The following is a 15,571-nucleotide window of genomic DNA, read 5'->3' on the forward strand; positions in this document are numbered from 1 at the left end:
AAAATCTCGATCCGTGGACTTCTGTTCTTGCTTACCCGTGAATTCTTGGCACAGATGACTTCTCATAGCTCAAAAACTTACACCTTTATTTCCTATTCTATTTGCATTGCAAGATATTTTAATAATAATTCATGGTAATGTACAGGTGGATCGGTTCATGCTACACGTGGCCATGTGCTGTAGCTTGTTATGCACCGAGCAGCACATTTAGTAGAGCTTAATTTTCACTTCATGAAATTATCTTCCGCTGTCAAGAGCCTAATGGGTATGTGGGATTTAATACAGGCCTTATGGATGTTTGCGTGAAGTGTTTGTAAAACAGATATTTTAGGATTTGGAGGTTTTAGGCAAAGAACGTATTAGAATGGGAAGGTTCTGTGGGACTGCTGGCAGGACTTATTCGACCCTAGAAGATGAAATAGTTCCAGGGAATCATCCTGCGGAGATGGTTGCTTTGAAGCATTTAGTCTCTGTGCTTCCCCTGTTTCTTCAAAATGTGGTAAAACTACATAATGTGTCTTAACTCGTATCCACTAAGCTGCTGCTTAATATAGTTAAGCAAGCGTATTTTAAATTTTTCATGCCTCTCTACTTGTGTGAGAAATCCCTCAGATTTCTTCAGACTAGCGGAAGGCTTAAACAGAGTTGAGATTCAGCTTAAGTTTAATAAAACTGTGTTGTCGTCGCCTAGTGGTTATTTGTGACAGTCCTCTGTTACTGTCGCTGTGGATGGATTATGAAGGAGAAAAGTTAATACAAGGCAAGATTTTTCAACAGTAATCATGGCTGCACGATGTTAGAAACACAATAGTTACCCTGGTTTCGAAGTGATTATCAGAATATACACTTTGGTAGCATCCAGGAATTGAGGGGAGCGTGAACATTAGACTCTTTCTCCTCAGTTTTCCTTACTTGTTTCCCCCATTCGTGACTGGGGTCAGTACATCTTGCTGGATTTTTGGACTTGTGTTGCTTTGTTTGTGCTTTACAAATCCTGTTTGTAATCAATGCAAGTACATACAATTAACTTCAGCAGAGCTGGTTTTAGTTGGGAAGACGCTCTGGAGCATCAAGGGAAAATACTAAAAAAAATATATATTTGCAAAGAACTTGTACGGTGATAGAAGACCCAGACAATTATGTTTGGAGCGGGTCAGGCTGTGTCTGTGTGCGGATCATCATGGGTCAGGGTGGCTGGGCTTTACTAAGCTGAGTCTAAAGAGTGGGTGTTGGGGGGCCTGGATGCACCCCCTTGTGTGCAGCTTCGCTTCTGGAGAGCGATGTGCAGGACAGACTCTGCACGCTGAATCGAGTGCAGCGGGATGGACTGGATCTGCAGCAGTGGCCAAAAAAGCCCCCAGCGTGCTGGGTTGTATTGGCACTGGTGCGGCCAGCAGGCCCAGGGCAGTGACTGTCCCTGTGCTGGGAATGGGGAGGACAAACCGCATATCCTGGGGGCAGTTTTGGGCCCCTCACAACAAGAAAGGCCTTGAGGTGCTGGAGCAAGTGGAGAGAAGGGAACGGAGGTGGCGAGGGGCTGGAGCACAAGTGTGATGGAGCGGCCGAGGGACCTGGCGGGTTCAGCTGGAGAACAGGAGCTGAGGGGAGACCTTCTGATCTCTGAACTGCCTGAAAGGAGCTTGGAGCCAGGGGGGTCGGGCTCTGCTCCCCAGGAACAAGCGCCAGGAGCAGTGGAAACGGCCTCAAGTTGCGCCAGGGGAGGTTGAGGTTGGATGTGGGAACAATTTCTTCCCCAAAGGGCTGTGGGGCATTGGAACAGGCTGCCCAGGGCAGTGCTGGAGTCACCAGCCCTGGAGGGCTGGACAGACGGACATGAGGTTCTCAGGGACATGGGGCAGTGCCAGGGGTGGGGAATGATTGGACTCGGTGATCTTGAGGGTCTCTTCCAACCTAAGTGCTTCTATGTTCTTTGCAATGTTTTCTGCGCTGTTTCCTCTGTAGATGCCCTAAAACAGGGCATTGCCCTCAGCCTGGGCTGCTGTCTGCAGCCGGACTTCACGCCTGAGCTGCCCAGAAGACCCTTCTACGTGTGAGAACGTGTTACCTGAGCTAACAAGTCTGCCCAGAGTGAAGTTTGCTCTGCATGAATTGTGGGTATCTGTGCTCCGGGCTGGTCTGCAGCCCAGATCAACTGCGCGGAGAATCGAGGGACAGGCTGAACCAACGTGTCCTGCAGAGGTGGCCTCTGCGCAGCAGAACTTCACGTTGTTGTTGAGGCTGTAATATCCCATTGACAGTCAGCTGCCTGCCTCACCTGCGTGACTGGGACAGGCTGTGTCAGCCGTTTCCTATACTGGTAAAACCCAAAGGAGAAGCAATGATTAGGGATCACTCTAAGCTAATGAATTTAATGGGTGCAAAAGTTTGTGAATGAAAGAACAGTGACAGCTGTCAAGAAAACGCTTATCAGTTTGTCAATGCTGTTGTAAGTACATTATGACAAATTTGATGCAACAAATCTACTTTTAATTTTTAAAAGCCATTTTTCTGTGTATATATTATACCTGCCATTTGTTCTGCTTAAATGTGAATAAACAGAAATCTAGGGTTTGAGCATCCAGCTAATCTGAACTGAATTTGCTGTTATTTGCACCTGTGAAAGGTGGACATGAAGTTAGGCTCAAATTGGAGCTGAGAAAGTAGGCCCTCTGGCAATTAATATTTTAGATTCGTTAGTAATTTCTGTTTGAAGGGCTATACCCTTGCATCAAATGAAGGTGATTTGTGTCGTTATAGGGCGGTTGGTTGGCTTGAGTTTTTTCTGACGTTGCATTTTACCTGCGGAGTTTGTGGGAATCCATTGAGTAGAGACTGGCTGTAGGACAGTGATTTTTTGCCAACCGAAAGATCTCGCATCCAGAACACTTTTAGGTCAAAACTTCCTCTGCCTTAGGCCTTGAAGAATGGATTAATGCTTTTTAATTTGTGATGACATAATAAAAATCCCTTTTGCGACAGAAAATGTTCTGTGGTTCGTAATACGCCGCTTAAGTGGTAATTTGATCTATAGTCGTAGTGCTAATAGTGTGAGCGATAATAGGAGATATTGGGTTGCAAGAGGTTCCATCTGCTGGAGGAAACACAAGCCGGGGTTCTGACCCCGGGCTGGTCCGAGGGGCTCGGTGGCCGCGACACAACGTTCGCCGGACGGATTCCAGACCCCGTCACAACATTCTTCCCAAATGTGATTTATAGCTTCATCTGGACGTGGTGTTTTCTTTTGCTTATTCAATTCTTGAGTCTTATTAAACAGTTGCTGCCTTTTAAATGGAGTGATCTCTTGTGTGTGATTTTGCCTTTAAAGGCCTTTGGAGTTTTGCACTCCAGGAGGTGCCGAATACATTTTTTATTCTGTTTTAAAAGTGTCCTTCCCACCAGCCCTCTCAGTACTTAATGAAACTTTTCAATGAGGCGCCTTCAGATGTTTTATGATGTACGTTGTAATAGAAACTAATGCAAACTTGGTAATCATTATCTATGGCTACTCACCTACTGTAGAAACAATGTATTGATCCATGTTAAATTAGAAATTAATATTTAGAAAATAGTCTAAAAGAAATTCAGCAATAATGAGAAGTGGCTTTAGATACATATAGAAACAGTCATATTGTAATATTTGGTCTTTTTTCATCCAAGTAGATCAGTAACAGCATAGATTTATTAGAGAGGAATGGGTACCGAGGTTGAGAAGTGAGGATCCTGTAACCTGTGGCCAAGAACCGTGTCCCAGCACAAACCCTTGCACCCGTCTTCAGTTTCTTGCGCTATTAGGCCTGTAGGCTTGGGCTATTTATAGGCTATTTATAGGCTTTCTGCAAAGTGTGTTTCCCATCTGAATTGGATATTAAGGATATTAAGAAGCCGTGTGCAAGTGTCGGCTCTGCAGGCTAAAGGCAGCGGTTTGGACATGTCACTTTATTTATTTGCTTTGGAACATTGTCATTAGTCGTAATGTATTTAATATGTAAATAGAAGCACTTAGCAGCTCTAAATTATTTGGTTATTTGCTGAGTTGAAATTCTTAAGATTTTATCAATTTAAGTTTAATGTTAAAGAAAAAGTTTCTTTCCTTCTCCAATAGCTCCTAAGTTTACTTTGGTGATACCAATTACTTTATTAATGGGTGAATACTAGCTAGTGTGGTTTAATTTCATTTGCATTCTTCCTTCAGAGTAGAAGCAACGCTTTGTTTGTCGCTTTTCTTTTGATAAATCATCAGTTTGTTTACAACTATTAAATTACTAAATGATTTCAAAATGTGTTTTAAGTAATTGGATGATAGAACAAATCTCAGCGAATCTTGTCTGACCGGTAAATGTTAATACTATGGATTTTGCGCAGGTCACGCTCGAGAGCTCGTCAGCGTTCTTACAGTGGGAGCAGCGAAAGGTCCAGCCACAGGAGAACCCCCAGCGGCTCTCGGGAGCGAGAGCGGCGCAAAGGCCGAGACAGGGAAAAGGGGAAAGAGAAGGGCAAGGGCAAAGAGAAGGAGACGTGCGGCACCAAGCCTGGGTGAGTGAAACGACAAACAGGACACGATCTAGCGCTGGTTTACCTTTGCTTTGTAGTGTTTGTTATTTAATATCAATGAAGTGGAAATCATTTAAAATCTTTGGATAGTGTGATTCTTAGTGTTTTAAAATTCTGCCGTGTGACATTTCAAGCTAAAACTACAGGATGGTTCAATTTACAGTTCTTTTTTTCCCCTTGATTTGCAAATAAGTTACATAGCTTTCTTCGATTGATTGAGGTAAATGTTTTTCCGATACATAATAATCCCAATTTAAGGAAAAATGAGGAGTATTGAGAGTCTGAAGACTATTTTTACAGTTCACCCCCTATGCTATAATACATTGTCAGAAGTTTTTTGGGCTATATTTGTGGCTCACAGGATGATTTGGGCACCGGCCCCCACTTTGGGTGGTGGATGAACCGCCCTTCAACCCCACTCTCAGCCTCGCATCGTTGATCTTGTTTGCACAGATGTCAGGAAAGGCAATTTCTGTAATTACCTCTGCTTTATACACCTTGATCCTGCAGCATTTCCTGCGATGCTGATCTTTTGCTTTCAGCAAGGAAGACACTGCTGTGTCGCCTCCGAAATCTCCCTTGGGTGGATTCCCACTGGAACCCAAAATGTGAATTTCTAGAGCTACATCTTCCACCCATGTTTGTGGCCACCTCTCACAATTACTTCCCTGCTTTTATGGCTTGATGGTATTGGGTATTTAGTCTCTCAGATATCATTACCTGCTTGTCCATGGATATAGCATTGATTATGTCAATATTCAAGATCAGCTGTTTGCATGGGGTTCTTTTCTTATTTGCAGTAGGTTACTTAGACTGCTGGGAACCTCGAGAGTGGCATCTTCCACGTATTTTAAGGGATCATTTCTTCATTTTACTAAACCATGTGGGACATTTGTCTCTTTGTGTCGTGGATGTTTTGGGCAATCTGCAATGTTCACAGTGTGTCTGACAAGATGCATTTTACCTGAAGTTCAAATATCTTTCAATGCTTTTAGAAGACTTGAGGACAAGCCTGGCTGTCCCAGCCAAAACATTTTTGATAATTAAAGTAGGAAAAGAATCCATCCTGAGCACATAACATTGGGTGTGTGAGAGGTTTTCTGGACTTTGTATAGACGCACGTCTTAAATCACGTTGGAGGGTACAGCAGCGCTCCATTAGCATCCTGCCCGACTTGATGTCCTCCTGTAACAAGGATCAATACGAGAGAGCTGCAGGAAGAACACGGGAGTGCCCAGACGTTTTTGGAAGGAAGCAATTTATCTTTAGATTTTGATAACTTACAAAATTGCTTATGCTAAATTTGAAAACAAATGCCCTGTTTGGGTCATTTCCAAGGTAGTTGGGACAAAGAGTACAAACTGATAATAGAAACAATTTATATCATCAGTCCATTTTGCTCAGAGCTCAGGGTAGGGATCGCACAGGGATTTCTTACTTGAAGCATTATTAGACTACAAAATGAAATGTAGCGTGGGTGATGTTGATATAATCTGTGCTTCATGAACTTTTCTGAGGGGGGGGCGACTTCTTTTGCAGTTTAATCAAATAGCGACCCAAGTGTATCTGTACCGAGAATAGGGGTCTGAGAAGCTCTTTCGCCTTACAGTCATTTGTCACTCTGAAGACTGACGCTGTATCAGCGTCACGTTATTGTTTGTTACAGGCTTTGCAAAGCAATGTGTTTGAATACAGGACAGAGCTCTTTGGTACAATTGCCGTTTGCACCATTATGTCTGTGGAACATTCTGTTATCCCAGCAAGAGTGAACTGGGAACCTACAGTTTTCCTTCCCGAATGTGTATGAGAGAGTTCAGTAGTTTGTCTTGTGTGTCCTCCAGGAAAATGAGGCCACGTAAGGTGTTTTCTAGTTGTGTTTTTGCATGAGGCTTCCTCAAGCCTCCCAAGTTCTCAGCTTTCTTCCTCCATATCATTTACTTAGGCATTTATTTTCTTTCGGGGTGAAAAGTATGGGGACGAAAAGCCAAGGAAGCCCACCTGTCCTTACTCAGCCTATAGATGTATAGGAGGGAGGATGGTGGCACACAAACTGCAGGAACCTTTGGCCGGTGTCAGGCTGTTGGCTTCTGGCATTTTAGCTTTTTACACCAGCAGGGAGATCCAATGGACGGTTTCTTTTCTCGTGATGCTCATTTCCAAGGGAAGCATCTAGATATATGTTTGTTTGTATCTAAACAAGGAGGGGTTGGGTTGCAAGAGGTGGTTTGTGGTTGGCTGTGCTCCGCTGGAGAAGCGTCGGCTGTTCCGCGCTGCGACAGCCCCACCGAAACAGCTCAACTCTTCTGCCCGTACAGTCTGCAACGCTTTAAGGAATACACCGCTTGTGTAGAGGGAGGTTGTGGTAACAGCTGCGTTGAGTTTGGGTTTGGAAGCTCATTACAGCATCCGACAGTACTTGGTGAAAAACCTGGCGCTAACAGCAGCTTATCAAACTTGGCGATAGTTTTGTGCTACAGCAGCGCACCCGAAATATTTATAAACTGAAATACGGTTGTTTGTTTTAAATCAGGGCTATTTAGTTTCCAGTGGAAACTCTTTGCAAAATAAAGCTGATGACAAGCAAGTAGCAAGAAATGCTGTGAACTAGTTTGCATTCAGCCACCACAGCGCTACTGATTTTCTTTGCGTGTTGCAAGTGAGCTGAGCTGACCCGTTGGCTTTGCTGCTTTGGTCTCCTGATCTCACAGTGCTTGTTCAGAGGCTCTTCCCCACTTTTGCTTTTAATTGTTTTGTATTTCTGTTGCAGCACATGGGAGATGGAGCTTTATTGCCTGGAAGGATATGTATAAAAATCAATAAGCAGTATGGCTTTTTCTGAATAAGTCTTGCCAGCATTTCTAAAGTAAAAGCACTTGCTTGGCCTTGCAGCCTTTGCTATTTATCCAGTCTCCCAGGCCAAGTTTTAAATCGTATTTCTGTGTCTGTAATAACAATATTGTTCTCTAGTTGTGACCCCTGACTGCATTATTGCTTTGGACCGTTACTTGCTGCTACACCAGTGCTCCTGCTCTGTAATTAGCACACATGTGCTCGGCTTTCCCGTTCCCAGGACAGAAAACTCTATATCTACTGCTTTATTATGAATAAAACGGAATTGATAAAACAAAGCACAACATAGAGTTTGTGATGCGTTATCCTTGTCTGTTAACTCTGCAGAACTTTATCATGTGTAGTGGACATCTGGTGTCTAGTTTTAGTCTGGTGATTTATTAAAGTTTGGGCTTTGTCTCTGCATCAACGGAAGGGGACAGGTTGGGTTTAATTTCTAATGGCTTATCAAGAAGGGAGTTGCAGTCCTGACAACAGACCCTTGCTGTTTCATTTTGATTATTGATGGGAAAACTAGTGGTAGTTCTCCTGGGAGTGTAATGTACTTTGTCCTAGCAATCTGATTTTATTTAAATCTTGTTGGTAAAGCTGAATCGCACTCATTTCTAGAGAGAAGCTAAGTTTAAAAACAAGATTTGAACCAACCACAGTAGGGTTTTGGTTACAGGATCCTCTCTTCCTGTTGAAAAGTGTTCTGGAAAATGGGAAAACAAGGCACTGAGTACAGTCTGGATTAGCATTCAAATCCTAATTAATTGAAAGTGCTGTATTTAAAAAGACAAGCGTACAGGTAAGCACACCAGGTTTCTCCTGTTACGACATGTTGTTATTAGCTGAACTCTGCAGGAAGGTGTCGCTGGAAGAGGCTCCGGGTTCAGCTCTGCTTTTCTGGCCGGGGTCTGTGCTGCACTTGGGCTCCTGTTCCATTGCTCCCCAAGGTGGCCCAGCCTTAGTGTGCCTTTCCTCGCACACAAATGGGATGGACATGTGTGGCCTTACTCTGGCATTCCCCTGGATAAGACTGAAGCCGCGTTCCAGCCAGTCCCAGACACTGTGATTCTGCCCCTCCCATGTGTCCTTGGCTTTAGAGCTTCATCCAGCAGTGGGGTTTGAAAGCTGTTCTTTAGTGTATGGTATAGGAATTGTTAATATAGTATTAGCTGCACATATCCCAAGTCTTGGACATCAGTGACCTCTGTAGATTTGGGAGGTATTGTTTTTGAAATGTCGTAAGGCAGCTGATTTGATGAGCGTACCAGCACTGCGCTTTGGTCTTGTATACATATGAGGTGTTTTCTGTAATAATTTAAATATAACAGCATTAGTAACTATTGCTAACAAGTGTTCTTCTAAGGTATATTAAATCTGGGAAATGCACATATTTTTAGTCTTTCTAAAAATAATCATGAGGGGCATATTCAGCGTGTCACCAAGTACTGAAACGGAGAAATAAACCAAACAGCGGAGTTAATGATACTGTTAAGCACCATTCTTTATCTGATCAGCACCGGGGAGCTCTGGGGATCAGACCCCACAAGCGCTCCAAAGGCTCGATGCTCTTATATTGCTTGTATTCACATAATGGTTACATATGCATCACAATCTTTGAAAATATTGACAGATATCTATACTAAGAAATAATTGATGATATTAGTTATAATTGTTTAGTTTCTTACTTACATCTATTAATTGTTAGTTAAATATAAGCTAAACACTCTGCTTCTAAACTTCATCTTCTGTCTCCTCTTGTCGCGCAGAAGGATCCAAAACTTGAGAAATATCCCCTGGTTTTGCAGGTGGTCAGAAAGCGTTGATCACGTCGGTTGGTTAATGATGGGCGCGTCTTTTGTAACTTAATCACAGTGTACATTAATTTAGCAGCTTCTCCTCAGTTCCCCCCTTTTCAACACACTCGCAGATTCTTTTGCAATATAGATCTACAAACTGTGACCATCTCGTGTTGCGGTACGGCAGAGTTCTCCGTGCCCTGAGAGCAGTACCAAATAGAACGTTGGAGCGTAACGCAAGTAAAAATTAGTAGCATTAAAATTAGAGTCACAAGCTGTATCGTTTTTTTGTAACTTCATGTAATACTTGAGTTTATTCCCAAAAGGATTTGCGATTGCTCCTATTTCAATACAGTGTAAGACTATTGTCAAGACTATAATTATCACCAATAATGCCAACAAGGGATAGTTTCCAGTTTCGGATTTGAACCGTGCAGACAATTCTTTTAGTTCATTTTGGGCTATAAAAGTCTTCACTACAGATTCATATAAAAACTCTGTAGTCTCGAGGCTTCGCTGAAACGGCCGCGTGGGTCCCTGTTGGATTTGGCCCTGATTTACTTAAAACACATCATTGTACCACTACAATATTTTTCCACTAATTTCTTTTGCTAATCAAAGCATCATATTCATCTTCTATTTATGCTTCTAAAAATGCTCTTGTTTGAAAACAGCTTGCCTACGCGTCTTCACTGACCTGCACGTGTGTGCCGTTGAATTTTGATGATTGAAGTCTTGATTCGCTTAAAACCAGGCAAGTTGTGGCATTCTGAGACGTGCTTTTCATACGGATTTTGTTCATTGTTGAACTGGGGGGCAAAAACCTACTAAAAACTTGTGAACTTTAAATAATTTTTATTCGATTCATGGGTTTCACCCCAGCTTTCTGAGCAGAATTTTGGATTCCTTTTTCAAGTGTTTCGGGCAGTTTTTAATGGAGTAAATGAAGAGCAGCGCCTCGGTTGTTATATAAAAAAGGTGCTGTGCCGTTCATCAAACCCGAGCACCCTTTTAATTTCTGCTGCTTGATAACGCTGTCGCTACATTTGCGCATCAACCGTTTCACGGCTCCTCAAATACTTTGGCAGAGCTGAAAAGTTTGGTTTCCAAACACAGTCCTCCCTTTTCATTCCGTGTGTCCCCCATTTCAACACCTGCCGAGGTCCCTCTGTCCCGGGCACCTTCTCAGCCACGTTTTCCATGTCCCGTGGGTTCCGCGGATGCTCTTTGGGTGACAAACGTCGCGATTTTTGGCGCTTGGCAGGAGATGTGAGAAGCAAATAGGGACTATTGGACTCCGCGGTGTTTGCCAGCAGTCAGACACTCCTGGAGCTCCTCAGAGTTGTATTTCCCCCCTCTTTCCACGCCAGGCAGTAGGAAGTCATTTATGGTAATTTGCTCCCATTTGCATATAGGTTATGGAGTTGTGCGGTGCAAAGCGCACTCAGAACTCCTTTAAAGTGGCTGTTGAGATCAAAGGCGGGCTGTGTGATCGCTGTTGTCTGACACCAAGCTGTGTGGTGTTGTTTTCATTAAACATTTATCGTTCTTCCAATGTGACAGCAGGCAACTTTGTGCTCGGTTAACACGTTTTCATGCAAAATTTATTGGAAAAGACGAGGTGTTGTAAAGAGACGTCGTTGCCTTTCACCGGTGGCGAAGGGTAAGTGTTTGATTGGGAGGCGCGTCTTGGGCCTGGGTTACGCCAAACAACTTGGCTTTTAATTAACAAGGAAACGGATCTTAACGTTGTTTATTCTGAGAAACTTCGCTTTGGCAGAGCGCGCAAACGTGTTTATTTTCATTTGTTCATTGGTTTTCACACAGTTTATTATGGTCCCGTAGTGACGGGCTGGGGTAGCCCTTGTAAATTAAACGCTGACTTAATAGGAGGGACTAATACACTAAGGTTTTTAATAGCCCCGTGCATATCAACTCTTGCCTTCAAGACTATTTGCTGAGAAATTTAGGAGTTACTAGGGTAACCTTTGCAGTATAAACCACCTTTTTAATGATAAAAATAGATGAGGTACCATATTTAATTGATAACATATTAGAGTAAGGCATGATTGTTTATTCATACTTCGTTCTTCCATTGATGTATTTTTGGTTTGGAGCACTTCCATTGTAAAAGCAACTTTGCAGCCTGTAATCAAAGGGTTTGCCCCTTCTCTGGGGGTTTGAGCTTATAAGAGAAGCAGCGTTGGGTGGGAAATATCATATATTTCTCTTAGAACAACAGGTTTAAGTAGGGGAAATAGGCGTATTTTTAAGGACCTGGAGCCTTCATCAGGTCTAACACAGACTCAGCAATCGTCAGCCTTAAATTGAGGTCGGGGACAATTCCTCGGGGTGCAGCGTGTTCGTTAATCGGTCGGACAATGAGGAGGACGAGTAGCTTATCACTTCCCATACTGGCCGTGGTGACAAGAGGTGGCTCTCGAAATCTGTCACATGTGGGTGTTTATCTGATCCAATTATGCACACGCCGGTTCCAAAACATAATCTCTGTAGTTGTTGGCCTAAGGTATTTGTGTTCAATCATCTCTATTCACTTACAAATGGGATTTTGTCACACTGAGCCTGATTTTGTCGCTCTAAGACCTTTTCTTTAAAACCTTACATGACAAAATACATTTAGCAAGTCGCAGAAACGTGCAAATAGAAATTGATGCTCAGGGTGCTACGACGCTTGTTTAATTTGCACTGCTCTGGGTCTCTAATTCATCAGTTATCTTTAATTATTTGGATTGTCTTTAGAACTTATTTTAAAGAGGCTAATGAGGGTAATATAATAAAAGCACATTGGGTTTATTTTGCAGTTTAAGGGTTCTAAAGAAAAAATAGCGTACTTTACAAAGTTTTGATCCAGAACATAATAAATGAGAATTGCTCTGGGCTGGAACGTTTCATGCCGTGTTTCAGCCTTCAGCACATTGTGGTTGGTGGGTTATACGCATCCTAGAGTAGGTGCTTATAGTAAAGTTATAACAAACCCTTGTCTGAGGTGGAATGGACAGTGTCCGTAGTGACAATGCCCTGTTGAAGAACATTAGACTCTGCATATGTAGAAATCTATTTAAAATTAGAGAATGTGTTTTGAGTGCTGAAACCAAACGACTTCAGTCCCATGTTGGCAAACCCTTGGAGCACTTGCAGTGGAGTTTTCTTTGTTCTTTTGTCAAAGGGGAAAATAAATCTGTCCTTGATCTGAGTGTTTTTTATTTTCAATGGCTGGACTAAGTGCTGAGAACTTTATGAGAGCGAAGCCACACGGCTGAGAGGTTGTTGCAGTCAAGTCTGAAGGTGCTGGTAGTACTTATTAATTACAGTCATTTGTGCCTTGAAGAATAGCAGATAATAAGCTGCTAAAATCTTATCTGAGCCCCTTTATCTGAGCTGGGGTATCTGCCGGCCCATTGCTTTGGTTTCCTGCAGAGTGGGCTGGCAAGGACCTTCGAGATGTCTCGTCACGGCGAGGGAGTTATTTACCCAGAAACAAAAGCAAACCAAAACACCCCCTCTACTTATTGCTTTATTTTCACTGCTTTTACCTTCCTCTCTATCTCTTGTTAGATTTTTTTCCTTCTTTTCTCCAGCAATGTTTGTGCCTGACTGAAGATTATTCTGGTTACAAGGGTTTGCAGTTTTGCTTTGAGAGCAGTGGAGCCGTGAGGCCAGGAGCAGGTGGGTGCCGCTCGCTTCAGCCTCCACTCGGAGCGGGTCTTGTCCCCAAACTGTGGAAGCAGCTGATGGATTTGGCAGGAAACCTGTTCATTCTCTGGAGATTTTCAGGGCCGGGGTCTTCATGCTGCCCCATCAATTCTCTTAATAGGAATCTGATCTAGAACTGTATAAATAGCACATTCTTCGTCCTCATTTGTAGCTTTACAACCTATTAAATGTTACTATCATGAAGACTGTGCACTAGAGTGGTTTTGCGATTATTGCATATAGCAAAATGCTTGTAGTGTGGTATATTATAAATGCCTCATGTTATTGCAGGCAGAATCCCAATATCTATTAACAGGTAGCTGAAGACGTCACCTTGTACTCGTGGCGGTTCTCTGGGGTCGCTTGTATGCAGACAGATTTCATTACTTGTCCTTTCAGAATTCTTAATTTTGCATGGAAAAGGAATCGAATAGTTTGGACTAATTCCCATCCAGACACGAGAAAGTTTGGGAGTGTCCAGGACACGGGGCACTGATGGTACGTATGAGCATTTTAAGGATGCTTAGACAAATGAGTTAATTAGCTTTGCTGGCAAAAATGTCCCAGTGTTGGGAAGCAGAAGGAACAGCCGAGGGGCCAAATGAGGACAATTTCCCCTCCGGTCGTCAGCCCATGGGTGGAAGAGGAGGAAGAGTTTCCCCAGCAAAGGACAGAGCCGTCCCCGTGCCCGGAGCAGCTCGAGGGTCACTTGTCTTTGACCTACATTTGTTGCGTTTGTCGGCTGGGCTCTGTTGGCCTTGTTTGTCTTTTTGTTTGCTAAAAATCCCCTTTGAAGGCTGAAAAGGATGGCCGTTTATTTAATGGGCTGTGACACGGAGAGCAGCATATGGTCCGGGGGGCTGTAAAGAACCAGCAGGGTCCACGTGGGTGAGTGTGGAGCACGACTGAGCACAAGACGTCAGAGAACCCGCTGAATAACCGTTTCATTTTCACTCACTAAGTACTTTTTGTACTAAGTAGAAAAATACACATTCTGTGCTCAAGTTCTGTGGTTCAGACTGTCGGTCCGCGATGCTCGGTAAATTAGCTTCCCTGCTAAATTAATGTGCTATGTTGAGGGAATTATATTTCTCCCTATTTACAGAAGTAGGTTTTGGAATGCATTTGAAGGCTGTATCTTCAAAGACACACATTCTTTTAAGCTGTTTAAAATTTTCAAAACTATCCAGTCCTTAAAACTGCCAACCACCACGATTGTCCTTTTATAACGATATAATTTGCATTATCTTGGGTTTTTAAACTGAATAATTCCTTAAATGCAGAGTATTCTTTTGGAAAGCGTTTCATTTCCCCGCATGTACAAACACACACTCTGGATGTAAACACGCAGGGGTTTTTATGATGATTATTTTACCGAGACACCTTGCACTTTGAGAGCAGCTGACTATTGTTTTAATGGCCTCTCTTAATCTGTGCATGAGGAATCCCAACCGAATGATACGGAGCTGTGAAAATCCCGTTAGTGTGAGCTGTAATCTCTTTACTGGGTTTAAGTAGTTGGAGTGGCGCTCAGACACCCTGCAGCCACTGAGCCGCAGAGATACAGTAATCGCGGACCCACGGCCTGAAGCCGACGAGTCCCCTGCAATCATTTAGGTAAAAAACAGACCAGAGGCAACAACAGCAACAAAACAATCCGAAATACACGGTGGTCTAAAGCAAAATTGAATCTCAAACCTTGATTTTTTTGGATAAAGAAAAACTCAAGCAATGTAAATTGTTAAATGAAGGCAGATTTGGAGCATTAACGTCTCTTCGTCCTTCCCCTCGGTGTCCCCGCGCTGGGGGTGCAGACAAGAGTCGCCTTTGGAGGTCTGGGCGGTCTTTTTGTTACTAGAAACGTTTTACCCATTGTTATTAAATAGAGGAAAAACTAAAAATACAGGTGAATCTGTAACTAAATGAACGCCATCATTCCACAGAGTGTTTTTTGGTTCAATGCAGAGCTTTTGGTCCATTTTGTGTTAAGTCTGTGGTACTAAAGAGTCCTCAAGGTTACAAATTGACATTGTAGTTCAAACCTTTTTATTTCTAATGCTATTCCTTTGCATTGTTGCTTCTTCTTTCCTGCAAACAAGCCTGGAGCGCTCAGACATTTGGCTATTTCCTTCATTCGGTGTCATTATTTGCCCGTAGGAGATGACGGCACTGAGCAGCAGCTGCTGGAGGTTGGAAAGGGCCTGAAACACGGGCGGTTCTGCCGAGGGAGCAAGTAGAGCGTGTTTTTCTCCATCAGCACCATTTCCTTGCAAGAATTTTCCCCTGAAGCGGGAAGTTCTCAGATCTCCCCGTGGAGAAGGCGGCTCAACCCAAACCTTCCATTTTTGAGCGTATCTGCTGAACTTCCGCGCCTGGTTTCCATAAGAATTCAGAATACAGCAGGTACACAAGCTGTTCATGTCTCTGTTCACTGCATCTTATCCGATTTTGGAATAAAACTCAGTTCTGTAGCTGAATCCGCCAACAAAATTAATGTAGTATTAACATCTCCAGCCCGCACCACGTTTTCTTGTGGCAGCATCACTTCAGCATCAAGGGGTTTATTCCCTTTTTTCATAGATTATGGCGACTCCAGCACTAACCTAATGAATTGAGGTTTTTCTGGGAATCGTTTCTATCTCAGGTGTCAATTTTTACGTGGTTTGTAG

At 43.1% G+C, this 15,571-nt stretch overlaps 1 protein-coding gene across 1 annotated transcript in view; it reads left to right on the forward strand.

Moving 5' to 3' along the window:
- Nucleotides 1-15,571, forward strand: part of RSRC1 (arginine and serine rich coiled-coil 1) — a 133,572-nt gene that overhangs the window by 27,531 nt on the left and 90,470 nt on the right. The window contains exon 5 of the mRNA XM_065073225.1: nucleotides 4,363-4,533. Coding sequence (XP_064929297.1) covers nucleotides 4,363-4,533 — 171 coding nt within the window. The remainder of the gene's footprint in view (nucleotides 1-4,362; nucleotides 4,534-15,571) is intronic.

This window comes from Columba livia, chromosome 9 (assembly GCF_036013475.1).
Source record: "Columba livia isolate bColLiv1 breed racing homer chromosome 9, bColLiv1.pat.W.v2, whole genome shotgun sequence".
NCBI lineage: Eukaryota > Metazoa > Chordata > Aves > Columbiformes > Columbidae > Columba > Columba livia.